At 43.3% G+C, this 19,216-nt stretch overlaps 1 protein-coding gene across 2 annotated transcripts in view; it reads right to left on the minus strand.

Moving 5' to 3' along the window:
- Positions 1-15,094: 15,094 nt before the first annotated feature.
- The window catches only part of LOC147668249 (uncharacterized), a 77,219-nt gene continuing 73,097 nt past the window's right edge, over positions 15,095-19,216 (minus strand). For both annotated transcript variants that reach the window (XM_086948671.1, XM_086948670.1), the window contains one exon: positions 15,095-18,593. In XM_086948671.1, the coding sequence (XP_086804797.1) occupies positions 17,539-18,588 (1,050 nt within the window). In that variant the 5' untranslated portion in view covers positions 18,589-18,593 and the 3' untranslated portion in view covers positions 15,095-17,538. The remainder of the gene's footprint in view (positions 18,594-19,216) is intronic.

The following is a 19,216-nucleotide window of genomic DNA, read 5'->3' on the forward strand; positions in this document are numbered from 1 at the left end:
GCACCATCCCAGTATCACTCAGCACCACCACAGCACCACTCAGCATCACCACAGCACCACTCAGCACCACCACAGCACCACTCAGCGCCCCCCCAGCATCAATCTGCGCAACCATTTAACAAAAACTGGTTCAAATATGTTCTCTCAATGTTTCAAGCTTTATTACAAATGTCACAAAAAGATGTTAATATTTCACTTCTGTTCTTGGATTTTCGTCACAATAAAATACACTGAACATAATCTTCACAAAAGTTATTTACAAAAGTTTAAGCTATTGCCATTATAAATTAAAATCGCTTTTATTTAAGTATAAATTATTTAAAAAAATTAAAAGCCATTGTAATTTGTAATATCAATACATCTAAGTCTCGTAAATACAAAACATGTTGCATTACAAATGCTATAGGCGTCACATTTGCGAAAGTTATAACTATTGGCATTGTAAATGACAAAGCTATTAATTTAGCTATTTTCAAAACCAACACATAAATAAAAAAAATTGTCATTTACAAGACTAAAGCTCAAACTTTCCTAATGCGAGACCTATTGCATTGCAAATGCTTGTTTTTATATCTGTCAGTGCTTCCTGTTGAGGTTTAATTTTCGTGACAGGCGCCTCATGGCCTACTTGTAACTATTCTCTGACCCTGCTTCAAGGGTCAGAGCAGGGTCAGAGAATAGTTGCAAGTAGGCAACGAGGCGCCAGGAAGCACTCACAGGCTTACAGCAGCAGGTGCCCAAGTTGAAGTTCATTTCTTTGTAACCCTTTTGTAAAAGGATACAAAAAATTAGCTTCAACTTTTGCACCTGCTGATGTAACCCTGTAAGTGGCTGAAAATTCGTCCCTGCTGATTCACGGATTTTACCGCGATTGTGGGAGATTCGCGGATCTCGAAATCGCAGAAAATTCGCAAATTCCGCGAGCGGAACGAATTTTCAGCCCATGCTTACTATATATATATAATACATATTTAAATAACTAACCAAACCACATTCACTGGATGATGTCATCAGTGATGTCATCAGTGATGTCATCAGTGATGTCATTTGAGATGTCATCAGTGATGTCACTGACCATGCCATGAATGATGTAAAATGTGACATCATCAGCAGTGGATTGCAGGCGCGCGAGTTATGGTTAGCAGAACTATAACAGAGGAATTTCTATGGTTTTGTACGCGTGAAATGTCCAGCTACCTATAACACCCCTCAAACCTATGGTTTTTTCACTGAATTTCTAAGGTTTTTCAAATGCTAATTCCTAACTATAACATATCTGAAACCTATGTTTTTTTCAGTAAATATATATATATATACACATATATATATGTATATATATATATATATATATATATATATATATATATATATATATATATATATATATATATATATATATATATTTTGAAAATGCATTTTTTGACTTTTGTGTCTATATATATATATATATATATATATATATATATATATATATATATAGACACAAAAGTCAAAAAATGCATTTTCGAAAATTAAATCAAGTTGTAGTTCTTGAAATTCAATAGTTACGGTGGCGTGGCCTAGTGGGCCAACATGGCGGACGCACTGTAGGAGAGCTCCCCGGCAGTCGGCCTATATATATCAACATCCTGTCCACCCTATCAGTAACTTTTGGCCCTAGACAGCTCTAGAGGCAGAGGATGAGGTGAGGAGTGTCCAGCAGAGACGGGATTGACTGCAGCTCCTCAGGAAGTTTGGCAAAGAGCAGAGACACCTGACGACATCAGCCTTTTGTTTATAGGCCACGGCTCAGCCTGTGGCGGCCGGGAAACAGGCCCTCAAGGAAGAAGTCAGGGTAATGTAATGTAAGTTGGTTTTTGTATCGCGCAACTATCACTCCAAGGACCATCTTGGCGCCTACACAGACTGGATCTAGAGTCGGGTCCGGCTGCAATCAACAGTGTGACCAGAGTCCTCATACTAGTGCACGTGCGCAGGTGTCTGGGAGACTAAAAATCCAGGATTTTAATGCCTTTCTGAATTCCGATTCCTGTTTCATAGCACGGAGATGTGGGTGGGTTTGTTCCATGCCTTGGAGCCCAGGACTGGCAGAGATTTGCCACCCCTTGAGCTGAATTTAAAGATCGGGATGACCAGCAGATTGGCCTTGTATGACCTCTGGGTGCGCGATGGGTGGTATTGGGAAAACCTCTTTTGTATATACTTAGGGGCTTGCGAGTGAAAGGTCCTAAAGGCCCTAAAGGTGATTACCAGAACTTTGAACAGCACTCATTTGACCACTGGTAACTGGTTTAGTGCGGCCGATGCTGAAGATCTCTTTGGCCATTTCAGAACCAGCCTGGCGGCTGCATGCTGCACCATTTGCAACCTGTGAATAACCATCTTGTTTGTTCCTGCATATAGAGAATTGCAATAGTCGAGTCTCGATGTTACGAGGGCGACTGCTACCATTTTCCTAGCTGATAGTGGGAGAAGATCAAAGAATTTTCTTAGACCTTTAATGACATTAAAACAGGTACCAGCTACTGACAGGGCCTGTTGTTTAAACGACAGAGCGGCATCAAATTTGATGCCTAAGTTACGTGCCGTATTAGTCGTATTTAGTGGTACCTCCGCATTCTCGGGCCACCATAGCTTGGGGATAAAATCATTTTGCGGGCCCAATGGCAGGATTTCCGTCTTTCCCGTATTACACTTTAGATGATTCTTTCCCATCCAATCAAAAGTGGCCGACAAGCAGCGTTTAAGATTTTCTTCCCAGTCCTTAGTGTCTTTATCGAGGACTAGGATAAGCTGCGTATCGTCAGCATATGTGATAACATCCATCCTAAAGGACGATATCAGCTTGATCAGAGGGGTAGTGAAAACATTAAAGAGCGTTGGGCTCAAACTAGAGCCCTGAGGAACTGCTGATGTGAGTGTTTTTTCCCTTGAGCAGAAATTCCCAAGGCTGACCACTTGCCGCCTGTCACTCAGATAGTTCTTAATCCACTCCAACACGACTCCTGTTATGCCAGATGTTGCTAGCCGGTCAATCAGGATGTTATGTGAGACCGTGTCGAAGGCTGCCGACAGATCTAATAATATCAGGACAGCCTTCTTGCCCTGATCCAAAGCTGTTCGAATGGTATCAGTGGTAAACAGGAGTACAAATTCAGTGGAGTGTTGGGCTCTAAAGCCCGATTGATTCGGGTGCCAGGCGTTGTTTTCCTCAAGGAACTTTGTGACTTGTTTGTTCACAAAGGATTCTGTTAGTTTACATAGCTCGGGAAGCAACGAAATGGGTCGGAGATTTGACAGTGTGGTGGGATCTGCTAGTTGTTTTTTCTGCAAAGGCTTAACTGCCGCAAGTTTCCATTCTGAGGAAATAGTTGCAGTGGCCAATGATGCATTTACAATATTATTGATTACAGGGTTAACCGTGTCTACAAGCGCTTGTAGAACAGTAGGGGGGCGTGAATCAAACGGCGATCCTGACTTGATTGTCAGTATAGCCTGGTGAGTTTCCTCCAAATTAATTGGCCTAAAAGTCGCCATATTGTCCGAGTGCGAGCTTAAAACGCTCCCTTCTTCCGCTGATTTTATATTGGGGGCAACAAACTCTTTGGTAAGTACCTATACTTTTTGTTCAAAAAAAGTCTGCTATAGTATTGCAGAGTTTTTCAGACGGAGGGATTTCTTGCAGTAGAATTTGTGGGCTATTAAAACCTTTCACTATGTTAAAAATCGATTTTTGTTTGTTGTTTGCCGCTTCTATTGCTGCCGTATAGAAAGTAGTTTTAGCCTCCTTAATCAGGGCATGATATTGACTTCTTGCTATCTTGTATCTACCGCGTTCCTCATCTTGATAGTCTTTTTGCCACCTGCGTTCAAGGGCTCGCACCTCTCTTTGTTTTTCTTTTAATGTGTGATTAAACCAGGGGGCAGATAATCTTTTTTGGCTCAACCTCTTTCTATCGTTAATGTGGCCAACTTTATCTTTAAGAGCAAGCATCCATTCCCTGAAGCGGTAATTATCAATTATCAGGTTTCCTGTCATTGAAGGCCTGCAATCACTGGCTATCGTAGTCAGATCCTGACGCCCAATAATCGATTTCCAGCCCCCATTTCTAGCCTGCGCCGCTTTTCTTAAATGTTTGCCCTTAGCTCCCTCCTCTAGTGAGTAGTTAAAAGGGATCAGTGAGTGATCTGACCATGTCTGGACCATAGGAGGGTTTACTTCGAGCGTAGCCAGGTTAGAGCAAAACGAATCTAGGATATGTCCTGCCCTGTGCTTTGTGTTCAATGTAAGTACTGTTAGGCCTAATACATTCATTGTGATTAATGTCCCCAAGTAGAGTGAAGTTGGAAAATCTAAGGGCCAAGTTACTGAGTACCTCCCCAATACTTTCCAAAAATTCCTTATTTGGGCCGGGGGTGGTAGAGCAATGCTCCAGAAAATGTAAAGGAGTCATTGACCTTAATGCAAAAACCTGCGCATTCTGCTCCTTTGATATCCTGGAGCCTATTTATAGAGCATTTCCAGGTATCACGGTGGATAATCGCCAGGCCTCCACCACGTTGTTCCTCTCTGTCCATCCTTTGTATGAGATAACCTGGAGGCAAAGCATGCCCTATATCAGGATTACTCCATGCCTTAAGCCAAGCTGTTGTCAGCTGGCAGCAGGGCAGCCAAAGGAGCAAGAAATGAGGTGGAGAATCTGTGGGCCGTGTGGCTGCCAGTCCCTCTGAAGAGATGTGGTGGGGATGGAGAGGTGCGCTCCTTGAGCCAAGCGGCCGGGTGATGGGTGCCGAGGGGATTTCCCTATTTCTTTTGCCGCTATGCCTGTCAGTCTCATCCGGGTGTCTCTTTTCATTTGATCTCACCCGTGTTCTACTCTGGGTTCCATCTGAGTGCATTATCCGGATACTGTGTAAGCGCTCTAGTCGTTTGGACTTTCGCGCCTTTGGAGGTTGTTCCGCCCCCTCCCGTCGGCATTTTATGACATCCGGAATGGGCGTCTTTCTCTATCACGGCAGAACCGGAGAGACTACCTCGGACCCTTCCTTATCGCTGGCAGGTAAGCTCTGTGCTCCTGCCCTCTGCCTTTTCACCTTTTCAACTCGCACCTGGAATTGCCCGGCCGACGTAATCTTTTTTGTGCTTTTCAGCCCCGCCCTTGTTGGCTATATTAATGGTGTATCCCCCTCTATGCTATTCTTCTTTAAACGAATGCTTGGTTGTCGTTTGTAAATATTTTTTGGATGGCATTCCTGCGCATTAAGCAGGATTTCCTCAACTTCCCCCATCATTCTTATTTCATCATTTTTGATCGGTAGCTCAACAGGCTTGCAGACTGAGGTTAGGCACTCATTTCTCTATATATTTTCCACTTAGCCAGGTCTCTATAAAGTATACTGTCCATCTGATACTTATCTTATTTTTTTAGGACGCCACACAGACGTGTCATCTTTCTGCCTCGGCTCTCTCTCTCATTAACATTTTATCTATGGTTCGACTTTGGCAATTCGGACGCCGTAATTCTAGCCAGAAGTAAGTACATCTTTCACAGATTCTTCAGGTTATCTGTCAGGACCCATAGCCTTAGGAGTACTCATGGATCATTTATTTCTATAGATTGGGGCTGTGATCTGTGTTCTCCCGTCCCATCTGCTTGTATTTGGGCCAGCCACCTTGGTCTCCAGGTTGCCCGGTAGGTATATCCATTGCTTCCTTGGGCAGCTTGTTCTAGACCATTTCCAGTAGCCAATAGTGAATCACCAACAACAGTTTTTACATTCCTTATCTTAACCTGGGGGCACATGTTTTGTTTCTTTAGTTCTCCTCCAAACCGTGAAAGGGCGTGTTATTCCCTTGCCCGACTATTCTCAGGCAGCCTTTAGGACCTAGCGTTGATTCCTGACTCGCTTTGTGGTAATACCTGCTTCCCTCATTTTTGTTTAATTTTTGTTTGTTTTAACCCAAGGTCTCGCCATTTTTTTTTTTTAATATTTTTTTTTATTTATTTAAGCTTGTATCGCGCACAGCTACCCACAATGGGTTTCCCAGCGCCAGGGATAGACTGTAGAAGAAAGGAGGGTATGTCTCCTGACTTGAAGCCACAGCCGACTATTGGCCACGCTGAATAAAAAGCAAAGTCTTCAGAGCCTTACGGAAGCGGAGTAGGTTGGTCTCTGATTTTAGTGCCAGTGGGAGGGAGTTCCAATATTTGGGGCCCAAAGTAGAAAAGGAACGGCCTCCCATTTTTGTCAGCTTCCATCTTGGCACTGTAAAGTTGCCCATGTCCGATGACCTTAGTGGGCGTAGGGGTCTGTAAGGTGTTATCAGCCCTTGGATATAGGCGCGGGCGCTGCCCTGCTTAACCTTGAACATGTAGCATAGTGCCTTAAATTTAACACGTTCAGGGATGCTCAGCCAGTGAAGGTCACGTATTTGATGCCTTTTAGTTATTTGGTTGTCATTTTTTTCTATTAGACTCCTGTGTGGATGTTTTTTTGACCTCACTGAACCTTCCCCTTTTTGGGCCAAAGGACCACAGTGGTGTCCTGTCTCTCCAAAGTAGGTGCTACATGGATTATATGTATACGAAGACGCTTGCTTAACTACACTTTTTTAACTACTCCATTGTCACAAGGGGTGTTTGGCTGTTTCAACGCTTAGCCTATTTATTCCTTTGGTGATGGTGTCTCTTCTGTAATTGTACCTCGTTACTCCACACTGGTAATGTCGTCTTTATGTAAGGTAACATATCTCCACTATGTTACCTCTCAAGCTCAAAATGGGTAGTTAGTATTTATTTCCTTATCAGCCTGTGTAGGCTTCTTATCCATTTTGTTGTTCCTGCAGATTTACGGCTTGTGAGCTAGCGATACCACTCATTGGTGGTTGCTCCAGTTGTTCAGATGGCTCCCGAAACACCTGCTACTAGTTTCTCACCCTGAAGAAGGAACTGCGGATATGTTTGTTTTGTTTTCCGAAACACCCGTAGGCGTTTTTTCATAGTTCAGTCTTTGTTCCTTTATTGTTGTACATAATATTTTCATATATGGTGTTTTTGTTAGGTGTTTAGTATTGTTAAAAAATTCTTTTCAAGTCCATATCAGATATGTTATGCTGTGTATGTTACTATGTGTTTCTCCTATGGGCCACTGTTTTTGTACAGTTTATACTGTCACATGAAAAAGCAAACAATTTTTAACGTGTTTTTAAGTGTCTATCTTTATTTATAAAGAATTTGTTTTTTGATACTCATAAAATGTGAATTGGCATTATGTTGTAATGCTTTATAATCTGCGGGGCAACTAATTATAATGTGTGGAGTAGTCACCCATTAGAGTTTAAGTTTATGGAGGAAGATTCTGTCCTTTAACTTGTGTTTTTCCCTGCTCTCTTCCTCCCTATTGAGATTTCAGGGTCCCTCTTTAGTTTACGAAATGGGTGCCGAGGGGATACCAGGAGGCAGAGGTGAGCAGGCTGCAGTGGCCCGATCTACGACCATGCGTGGTGCGGCTGTGGTGGCTCCGATCTACAACCATGCCTGGTGCGGCTGTGGTAGCTGTGGCTAAGTCATGCTGGGCGGTTGGGGAGAGCCCCGGTGTACCCCGTGCATCGGATGCTTCCTGGCGCTTTGAGGCTGATTTTCCAGACCAGGGTGGCCACGACCTGGCAGGTTGGTGCTGGTGACCTGCGTCATGGACTTTCAGGATCCTGATTCTTGCTGAGACCCTTACCCTGCTAGAGGAGCAAAGGTAGAGGGGCCGGTGTGGTCGGCACAGTGGCAGAGGCTACGCCCTGGGGGGCTGAGGCCATGGACCCATGGTTTGCCACAGACAATATTGCAAATCTGGAGTGCAGATAAGCAGTGTTAGTGTATATCACCCAGCCGGTACCGCCCTATAGCAAGCTCTGTGAACCCCCACTGGTGGTCCACTGCCTGGCTGGGATGAGGTTGGGATCTTGATGCCTGGCCCTGCCACCAGTCTGGGTATTTACAACATTCACTAGAGGGGACCGAATATATCCGGCAAACCTTGAAGGAACATTACCGGCCCGTCATGTGTTCTACTGCAATGCTCTTCGCAGCAGATTGCTGTCTCTGCACTGCTTGCCTTGCACAACGGACGTGGCAAAAATATTTGTGCAAACTTGAAGCCTGGCCCTGCCACTTGCCCGGGTATTTACAACATTCACTAGAGGGGACCGAATATATGCGGCACACCTTGAAGGAACATTACCGGCCCGTCATCAGTGATCTACTGCAATGCTCTTCGCAGCAGATTGCTGTCTCTGCACTGCATGCCTTGCACAACGGACGTGGCAATAATATTCGTGACACCCGGCATAGCCCCAGGAGGGGCCCTCACTGAGGCTTGTGTCATAGTCACGGAAGCTGTCAGGCCAGGTCCTTGTGCTGCTTGTGATGGGGGACTGGTAGGAACTGAGAAAACACATCCAACATAGCCACACAACTTGCACAAGTTCCCCTTCTGTCTGTTGGGGTTGTTGTGTGGGACTGCTGGCTGCCAATTGCTTGTGCCACCCCCTGGGACCACATCCGGGGAGTCTGGCGGGTCATGCACACAGACGAAGTTAAACAACAATTTGGGACAGGCAGATAAGATTGGAACCTACCATGACTAAGGATAAACTACCCTCTACGACTGTCAAACAGTGTTCCATGGACTAATACGCCAGCGTTGGCGCAGCAGCCCCCAAGTCGGGAGGGTCGGTCGGTGCTGGCCCAGATAACACTGCGCTACTGGCAGAAATTATGCAGTCCAGAGATATGTTAGATGGTAAAATTGGAGCAGGGAGCTCTGATGTCACCCTGCTCCATCAAAATGTATGAAACGTGTCCAGTGTTGAAGACTCAGTTTCAGCTCTACATCAGAAAATTAACTCTCTGACAGTCATATCGAGGGAATTTGCTGCGAAGGTGGAAGATGCTGGGGACCCTGCCCACCCTTAGCTGAGTCTGCCATATACAATCTCTTGTGGACCCTGTTGCTAAGCCAATGGCCCACCTCCTGAGCAAGGTTCCTGTGGTCAGTAAGCTTACTGTAAATCAAGCGCTGGCGAAGCTCTAAAAAACAATGACTAGACAAGTACTCCCATGCAGTCAAATTGTACAGCCCTTGATAATTTGTAACCTCACTGCCCTTCAGCTAACCATACAATGTTCTGCAGAAAGAATCAACACATTCAAGCCATGTTTGTGAATCAAGTTTGGCACTCTTCCAAACTTGTCCCTGTACTTCTCTGGGGTAAGACCATATTTCTTGATCAGGGCTGCCTTCCGGTTGTGGTAGGTGAGTTGCTCTGGGGCACCTAAAGCCAACAGAATGTCCCTCCCCTCCAAAGTGCTTCCACAAACCTGCCCCACAATCTCTAGCAGGGACCCTGTTCATCTGTAAAGCTGCCTCATAACCCTTAAACCACAGATATTTGCCATTCTCCTTGGTATAATCCTTCACTAGGCTTTTGGGTATGTGTACCCTCCCTTCGGACTGCATTGGAGTTATGCTGCCACCATCTGTGCTGGACCTGGCTTTCAAATACAGTGCCTTCAAGCTCAGCTCCTGAGCTAAAATCATTTCTTTCTCCTCCAAGGCCAATTTTTCTCTCTCCATGGCCAATGTATCCTTTTCTGCCTCTCTTTTGAGTTTAGCTAGTTCCAACTGTAGCTCCCTTTTATGCTCCATTTGGAGCTTTTCTAGCTCTAGCTTGTGCTTGCTACCTTCCTGTCTGTCCTCTAGCTCCTCCAGGTACAGACTTTAGAGGACACACTCCAGCTTCCCCCCAGGCAGATCCTGATTCACAAAATCACCATGCAGGCTATGTTACTCCGTATCCACAATGTTATTCTCATCCTGTGGAGAGGTGTGGTGCAGTGGCCAGAGCAGCTGCCTTCAGAGCAGAGGGTTCACAGTTCAATCCCCAGCTCCAGTGGCAGCTCAGCCGAGCACCATGTGACTCTGGGCAATAGCTCACTTAATCACCACAACGGCCCCCAACAACTTGAGACCCGTAAGGATGAGTAGTTTGGGCTTTACAAATATGTATTTACACTTTCTTTTTTATCCTCTGTGTGCTCACCAGCCTCCCTGGCTGCCAACCAGGAACTCAGCGCCTTTTGCAGCTCCTCGTTTATAGAGAGGCCTTTAAAAGGACATTTGAGCTCCTTGCAGAACTTTTAGAGTTGAGGCACAGTATAGGTTTCCAACCTCCCCCTGCTCAAACACCAACTCTGCAGGTACTGCTCATTGCTCTCCAGACTAAGACATGATTGTGGCAAAAACTCAAGAGTAACAAAAAAAAGAAAACAGTGTGTTGGGGCGTAATGGCCTGTGATATGGAAGTTGTGTACACCAAATCACTGCATATAATGTTCAAATGCAAGTTCTATCTTCATCGCTTATCACCAGTGTTGGAAATGGGTCTGTAGTTGGAAATGGTTTGCACCCTGTACGAGTAAGGACACTCCCTCCAGTCAGGGTAAGTCATTTGCACACCTAGGATAACCCCTGCTCTCCCCATTGGTAGCTTGGCACAGAGCAGTCAGGCTTATTCCTGAGGCAATGTGAAAAGGACATATGTACACACACATGCACCATTACTTTTCTTTCCATCGTCTGGGCCCAAATTATTATTGAATTAGGCTTATCAATTTTATCATCAATTGAAGATAGATCACCTTCAATTTTTACCTAGAAAGATGCTTGCTTATCCATTGTGGGATAATCTTTCAACAAGGCAGATATCATTACATTAAGTGCAGCATTCAATTTGCACTAGAATGTTGATTCCGACGTTATCCGGGTATGAAGAGTTGAGTGAGTGACAGCTCGCGCTAGAGACGCTGCGCGTATGGGAAAGTGCAGTCAGTTTCAAGGTTAGTGTGCCAGCAGGACCGCTTAGTCGCATCAGCCGCCGCTTGAGGCCAGCTCCAGCCCTGGTTGATGTTGGGGGCTGTGTGTAAATTCGTTTATGCATAGAGTTGAGTGACAGCGCGCAGGAGACGCTGCATTATTGTCCCCGCAGGCACGCTCAGTGGCGTGTGCCCCCGCTTGAGGCCCAGCTCCAGCGGTAGCCGTATTACAATGCAAATTATGTGACCCTTGAAAGTTATTTCCCGGTATTATTATTTTTTTAGGACCCACATGGCGTGAAGGCAGGAACGTAACGGCAAATTAGTAAAGCACCAACGGCATTCAGCCCCAGTCTGTTTGACACGCACCCAGCACAAGGCACACTCTGCATTCGGCCCCAGTATGTGTGACACGCCCCCAGCACAACGTGCAGGCCCACAAGTGAGTAGAGCGAACGGTTACTTACCACGCCTCCAGCTAAACGCAGACGCCCATTGAACGCATACACCCAGGTGCGCGATTGGCATCATAGTTTCGGAATGTGGCGCGATTGTTGGCGGCCGATTGCCGCGCCCATTGCCCACGGCCCGTGCTCCTATGCAATTCCGCAATTGCTGCGCCCATTGTCGTTTGTCACGGCACTTGCTCCCGCGCAATTGCGCAATTGGTGCGCCTCCAGCTGAACTCAGACGCCCATTGAACGCTCTTGCTCCCGTGCATTTCTGCGCCCATTGGCCACGCCCCTTGCCCCGCGCAATTGCCGTGCCCATTGTCGTTTGTCACGCCCCCAGCACATGCCCCCAGCCTTTGTCACGCCCCCAGCACATGCCCCCAGCACAACGCACACGTTTAAGGAACGCTTTTTTTTTTCGTCATTCCACGCCCCGCCCACGCACACGCCCACAAGCCTATATCCTTCTGCTGCAACTGCCCTTTCCAATGCTGTATTGGATGTTGTGATTGGTGCTGTGGTTACTGAGATTACCCGCCTCAAAGGTTAGGGCTCTCTCTTTATAATATTAGTATAGATATATATAGATAGTAGACAATCTGGCAGCAAAGGGCTCTATAATGGAAAGCATCTGCACGCTAATCGGAACCACTCTCAGGGCTGCTGTTGATGTGGCTATGCCTTAGGCAGCCGGTGAGAGAAATATAATTAGGAAAGCAGTCTCCGCCCAAATACAGGAGCAGATCCACAAGAAAACTCTACTTCAAGGTTCCAGTCTGGCTTCAGACCAACCCTACAGCACTACTCTTCAAGTGGTCAATAATGCCCTCCTCACCAACGACAAAAATAATTCTTTCCTCCTGTATTATTTGACCTCTTTTCAGCCTTCGACATGGTCAGCAATGAGCCACTAATCCACACCCTGGAACACAGTCCTGCAATGGCTTTCCTCTAACATCACCAACAACCACCAGTGCAAACAAATGGGAACCTCAGGACTTCTGTAGTAGTGTTCCCCATAGATGTAGTCTCTCTCCTGTCATCTTCAACCTTTAAAATGCACCCCTCAGGATAATACTTAGGGACACAATTACATTTTACTCTATCTTTAGATCTAGATCTTTTTCAATCTTTGACATTCATCTTCTCAAAACCTGCCTCAAGCTAGACCAGCACTGGATGTCTAAAGCTCAACCCAACTAAGATGCATCTATGATCTGGAACACTATCTCAATCGACAACACAATTGCTCCAACCTTTCACAATTCAGGATTAAATTAAAAATGCATCTCTTGAAAAAGCACTTTCAACCCACAGGTTAGGAACTACTTGTCACCCGCCACTTGTGAACAATCCTGGATGTGCACAGGGCTCATGACCTATGTTTATATCCAGTTTATGCACTTCTATGTCTCTTGCTCTAGGTCAAAGTCTGATGATGAAAAATGAATTCCGGTCAACAAATGAAGCACTCGCTCATGGGTGTGCCAGATTGTATTGAACACTTCAAACGTGTATTGACTCCTGTTGCACAAAACTGCATTGTATATTCTGGAATTTCCAGAATGTTCTGAAAAAGGCACATCCTTTGGATTAATTCTCACCCAAATTGGACTACAAATGGTACATTTTTCTAATTATTAAATGAGTGCCTGCAAGCAAAAACTTTATAAGAAAAATCAGATCATTTGCTGCATTTTCTGGCTTGGATTTCTATCCTAAAAGCAATGGACACTGAAAAATCGCTGTGCTTCATGAATGATAAAATATTGCACTGCAACAGATTTACAATGAGTTATATGTAGATGAGGAGGATATTGGTGGCACTTACACAAAAAAGCTTGTTTGGACGACACTCAGCCCTGTGCTCATGTGTAAAGGCACACTAGAGTCTATAGCATCGGATTTGTCGAGGTACTCCCTTCAGTAAAAACTCAGCCATGCAGACACCTGAACAAGTATAAGTCATGTACGTTCTGTGATTTCCCACAAGTCACACGTAATGCATAGGTTGGTATACCAATATACTGCTTGTTTGCGCAATGTTTGACTGTGGCATGTGGATCTGATGAAAAGCCTGGTCTGTGTATTGTAGATGGCCTGTCCTTACGTCAGATCCACGGGTTTGCTCTGGGTTGTTCTGGACACGCCTTCTGCGCATAAATAAATGGGAGCTTGACACTTAGCAGAGCAAACTAGTTTTGGCCCCAGATGAGGGTCAACCTTTAGTGCAAGAAAGTTGATCAACACTGAAGTTTGTGCCATTTAGCCTCGTAAAAGCACCAGAGCAAACATATAGTAAATCTGGGCTTCTGTGTTTCCAGGTGCTCCAAGACCATCTCAGTTGAAAATTTCCATCCTTACATTGTCAATCAGCTTGGAGAGGGGGACTCTATTTAGCCAGAGTTATATGAGATGGTTGGCAGTGGAGTGTTCATGCCAAGGAAGATCTGGACTTTGACATCTTGGGCCAGTAATTTAAACATCAAGATGGGAATGCTGCCCTAACTCAGATCTAGATTAGGTGGCGGTATTATGGATGTCTTGACTTCATGAGCAAACTAGCAAAGCAGCCTTTGTTGTCTGATTGCTCTTCTCAAAGATGTTTTTTCCTTCATCGTCAGCATCCGCCCCTGCATTATTGTGCAACTGAAAGGATAGCTTTTCTCTTAGAACAGACGCTGCACATTGTTGTGCACTGAAGGGTAAGAAAATAGATCCAAGTGGTGTATCACATGATGGAAACAGGCTAATTGATACAGTCAGAAATTAATTCCACACTCAAAGATGAGCACACCACAAAAATGCGATCAGTCTAAAACACTTGTGGTCTATTTACTAAAATGTAACGCTGTGTTTGCGTCACAAAAGTGATGCAAAATGATGCTAAATCTTTTTTTACTAATTTACGTTCCAGCTTTACACTTGTTTAGCACTGGAAAACACTCAAAAGTAGGCTAAGCAGTGTATAGCACTGCTTAGATTACTAAGCGCCAACGGGGCCTGCCATGCAAGGGCATTCCCATGCAACCACCCAACGCGAAACCCTATTTACTTAAAAACCTATGCTAGACTCACGCAGACACCCTTGCACTATGGTGCAAAGGTGTGCCCGTGGCGCACATCAATTAGTTACAGAACCGGCACTAGGGAGAGGGAAGGAAAGTGCCAAATTTCTGTAAATAAGGCGCTCTCCTGCTCCCTTCTCGCAAAACGCAGCACAGCTTTTTTTGCCTGCTGCGTTGTGCGAAAATATGGTAAATCTGCCCTTGGTCTCGCTTTAGTTCTGTTTTATTTTTTATTTTTTTTTATGATGACAAGCTAGGAGGTGGTGTGGGGCTAGAGCACAGACACATTTAATTTTATCTCTCACCTTTGCCTATTTCTATATCTTACCCTCTCTCCTCTTTGCATATCTTTTACTCTGCCTGTGTCTCTCTTTGCCCTCTATTATCTGTTTTTGTTGTTTTGTACAGCTGAAGTCCTTTTCTCATGAACAGGGGCCCCTGGAAATATATATTTCAATTGTTTTTGTATCACCCTATTTCTGTAAGCATCATGCCGGCTTGATTTAGCAGAAAAGTTGTAACAAAATTAAATTAGGTTAGCCTCAAAATAGGCCTTGCCCGAGTTACCAAAAATCCTTAAGATGACACAGCTGTACAATAACATGCAATTTGAATTGGCAAAAAAATCACAAAGATACTTGGTGATTCACAAAAGAAGAGTAAATAATGTGACCATGATATGTCAGGTATTCCTCAGAGGCAAAGGTGTAAAAAAAACATATATTTTATTATTTTATTTTTTTCCAGTGTGGGGGAACACTTTCTCCACCTTCCTGTCACGTTGTTGGCGGAGGGATCCTTTAAACATGAGATTTGTTAACAAAAGTATTCTGTATTGAGTACATGTGGCCACACCTAGTGCATTTTAATTTGCATAACTCATGACAATTTTTTTTACTCATTTCGCTCCAGGAGCCAATTACTCTTTTTTGTCTGAACTTCTATAACACAATGTGTTTCTGCCCTTTGCACCCCTTGCTTCCAAATCCATTCTTTTTTGTGAATCTGGGCCTGGGGAATGTATGTCTCTCTTTTAATTTTTCTGTTATTCATCGCCTCGTAATCCAATGTAAATTTGTCTCATGGAAGTACAACTGCAGTGTGGGAAGGAAGTATACATTTGTAAGCCAAGGGACATCACATATCTCAGGAGTGTCAACTGTAACTTTGGGGCTTGGCTAAGGTTGGGTTGTACTACAATGTGATAAGGCCACCGTTTCTTAAATGTACATTTTGCTTTTCTTCTTCATTTTTCATAAGAAAGCATGTTGGTCACAAACAATTGCCAATAAACAGTTTTTGTTTTCTTCTAAACATACCATGTTTTGCCAACAGTTTTGTTTGTGTGATTTAGATTTTCATACTAGTATTGCAATATATCACGTTGAGCTGTGATTTTGAAACTTTTATTCCAGTGCAAATTTGCGTTTCGGATTGTTCTTTGCCAAACCACGTCACCCCTTGTGGAATTCAAAGGCCAGTTTACACCTTAATTTTGCAATTCCATCATACAAACATAGCCCATAGATCAAACCGGTTAAATTATTTACAGTACAAACATATTGAAATCATGTTTAAACATAGAGAGTTTTCTCATATTCGGCCTTTGCCACAAAGTAACAGAAATTGTATAAGAAAAAATGATAAAGTTTGATAAAACATATGTAAATTATCCAACCAAAAGAAAAACACGAACAGCATTTGCAAGAAATGCAATAGTCCTTAGAATGTTGTGAGACTTACTGCATAACTAGCTAAACAATCAGTCAGATGCCACTCATCGTGTCCCAGGATGTATTTCTTCTGTAAAGTTCGAACTTGTGCAAGGAAAGCGGTCTGAGCATCATTTTGGTAAGGAGAAAATGCATTGATCATAAATATTTCTTCCATAATGAGGAAATTGACATTTCAGTTCAGCAGGAGACCATATCAAACTAAAACTGGTAAGATAGCTCAGTGTGCTGATACAGCTGCAGAAGTGCTCTTAGTGCAGTCTGTAGGACACAAGTTGAAATTCTGGATCAATGACTTGGCCAGCACTCCAGGATAGGTGAGGAATAAATCTGTGTGGTATAATAGTAACATCTGTTGTTAATACCTTGAGACAACTGTGTTTGTAAAGAATGTCAGGTAGGTTCACTGATTTTATTTATACATTTTAGGGACAATTGGAAAGCCACCCACTGTAATGTGCATTAAATATAATAATTCCACTTCATATTTTCCATCCTTGGCTTTTCACTCCTTCTCCTTGCCACTTGGGCATTTAGTTCTAGGATGAAGGCCAAACAAAATCAGTAGAATGGTTTGAATATTTTGAACAATAGAGTTTTTATTTCTAGAATCAATGAAAACTTTCTAATCAGGTGGATAGTATGATCTATCGACAGTATCACTTTAAAGTTAAGTATCAAGCAACGATAGACACCTCTGGAAGATCTTCGCAAATGATGAACGCTTTTTACTGGGTCTCCTTAGCGTGATGCTCTTTAAATGCTTTGAGAATAATGAAGCATGAGAGATGACTGATCCCCTGCAACCTCAAAGGAAAACAAATGCAAAATCAAAACACTATGATGAAAGATGGAGGTAAAGTGTGATCCCACTGCGTATTATTATGGGTAATAACAAGTCCGTACAGCATTGGTGGGGTTTCCAGTGTTGGTTCACGATGACTAGACTAATTTCATGATTTTTAGATAGGCTTGACCATGTAAGTAATTCCCATTGAAATTAATTTAGATAAATATATCTCATATGGATATCCTGGAATTCGTGGACTTTGCACAATTTGAGATTGTACTGTGAAATTGACACTTCACAGTAACTGAAATAAAAGAAATAATACCCAATGGTGTTAGTATTCTGTTAATGGTTCATTACATACAGTACTCCACATGCTCACTTTGACCTTCGACTGTAAAGCACATGGGGAAAACAATTCAAACCAGTGATCCATCCAAGTCTTGTTTGTGATATGAAAGAATCTCATTTGACTGATGTCCATAACCAACTAACTTTAAGTCAAAAAGAACATATATTGATGCCATCTAATAATCTTTCTATTCACATGAACTTCTAAATAATGAAAAGTCTCTGATAAATTACACATCTTGGGTGAGATAACAATATGCCAATTAATGGTCACTGTTAGTGATCTGGTAAAAAGCTGTTTAGCGTCAAATTGTCCCCATCACTGTCTTCCACGTTTGCCGCAAATGTCTTCAGTTTGTTGGCCCTGACTTTGCTCTTTCCATTCACCTGCTCATTGTCTGGTAGCAGAGAAGAGATGCACACCATCTCTGTGCTGTTCTTGCTTAGCAGCCTGTACCTGTTCTTTAGGTTTGAGAGCTTAGCTGCAAGGACTATGGTGCTGATGATGAAGACAGTTGCTATGAATGCTAGAATGGAGATGGCCAGTAAGCATTGTCCCATGAGTGTATGCATGATGTTTTGTTTCTCAGGCTGAGTGTTGTCTGGGTTGGTCACATCTGGATTGTCTGGAGCATGGGTGGATTCTAATACATCTGTGTGATTCAGGTTATTTACAGAAGATGTTATTGTTTCTACTGGGACCGACGTTTGTGTAATTGATGGCCCGATTTCAGGGTCTATGAGGTTTCTGAAAGAGGTGGTCGTATTGTACTCGGTAGCAATAGTTAGCGGAGGGTCAGTGATAAGAGTGGGTATAGAGGTCTGGGCAGAAGTAGTTTCATTAACAGTCTCTGAAATAGCCATTTGTGAACTGGTTGTTGTGTCATGAATAGTGCTTGAAGGGGCGGCATGAACTGTGACGATTTCTGGAGTTGTTTCCTGAATTAGTTCTGTTTGATTTGTTGAAATGGCTGGTTGATGTGTAAGTTCAGGAGTGGTCAAAACATTACCACTTGACACTTCAGTGTTGTTTATTACTGCTTCAGTTGTGATCTCTTCTTCCAAATTGTCATCATCATCATCAGCGTCTCTTTTTACCCGCAGCACATTGGAAGGTTTCAGGTTCAAGACTGTTGGATTACTGGAAGGCGGCTCTGATATCCATTGAAACAAGATGGCAGGCACAGATGTGGAAATCAAGGACTCTTCCCTTAGCAGTAGGTCTTTTTCTTCATTATTACTGGCTCTCAGCTCTGCTCCTGGGATTTTGTAGCTGTATGAAACATTCAAAATAGCCAATGGTAGGGCAATCCAAATTATATTCATCTTGTCTAGAGGAGAGAAAAAAAATTGATTGGAACCATGCAACAAAAAAGTCCAACATAGACTTTCTATTTTGGTGTCACTGTACAGGGAATTGTTAAACAAAGTTGGACTGAAAGGCAAACACAGAGAAGGTAAAAGTGTAATGCTTGTTGATTATGTTGTCGGTAATGCCAAGTGGGTCACATTGTGTATCCAATATCATCAATGATATATCACTACTCTTCCAAAATGTGTGCTCTACCAAGCAGTAATGTCTCCAGATTGTCCTAGGTACGTGCTCCTGATTTGACGGCTTGTTGATCATATCTATGGTTTATAGTTTAGGTAACGGCAACTTTATCTGATTTCTGCCCTATTTAGACCCAACTGGCAGCTGTTCATATTTTCAATAAAAAATGTTACAACTTTTTGGGCATAATATTTCCCTCTAAAGTAGGCCTGAGCTAAATTACAATTGTGTGGCCGTTATCTGCATAATTTGTGATTTTTGCATTATGCTTGCTTCACTAAATTCCTGAAAATATGCAGCTATTGTGTACTTACACTACATTTGTGGCACAATTATGGTGCAGGAGCGCGAGAGTAACGCTCTATTTTTTTTTAAGTTCAGAAGAATTTTATTTGATAG

This window comes from Lissotriton vulgaris, unplaced genomic scaffold, assembly GCF_964263255.1.
Source record: "Lissotriton vulgaris unplaced genomic scaffold, aLisVul1.2 SCAFFOLD_858, whole genome shotgun sequence".
NCBI lineage: Eukaryota > Metazoa > Chordata > Amphibia > Caudata > Salamandridae > Lissotriton > Lissotriton vulgaris.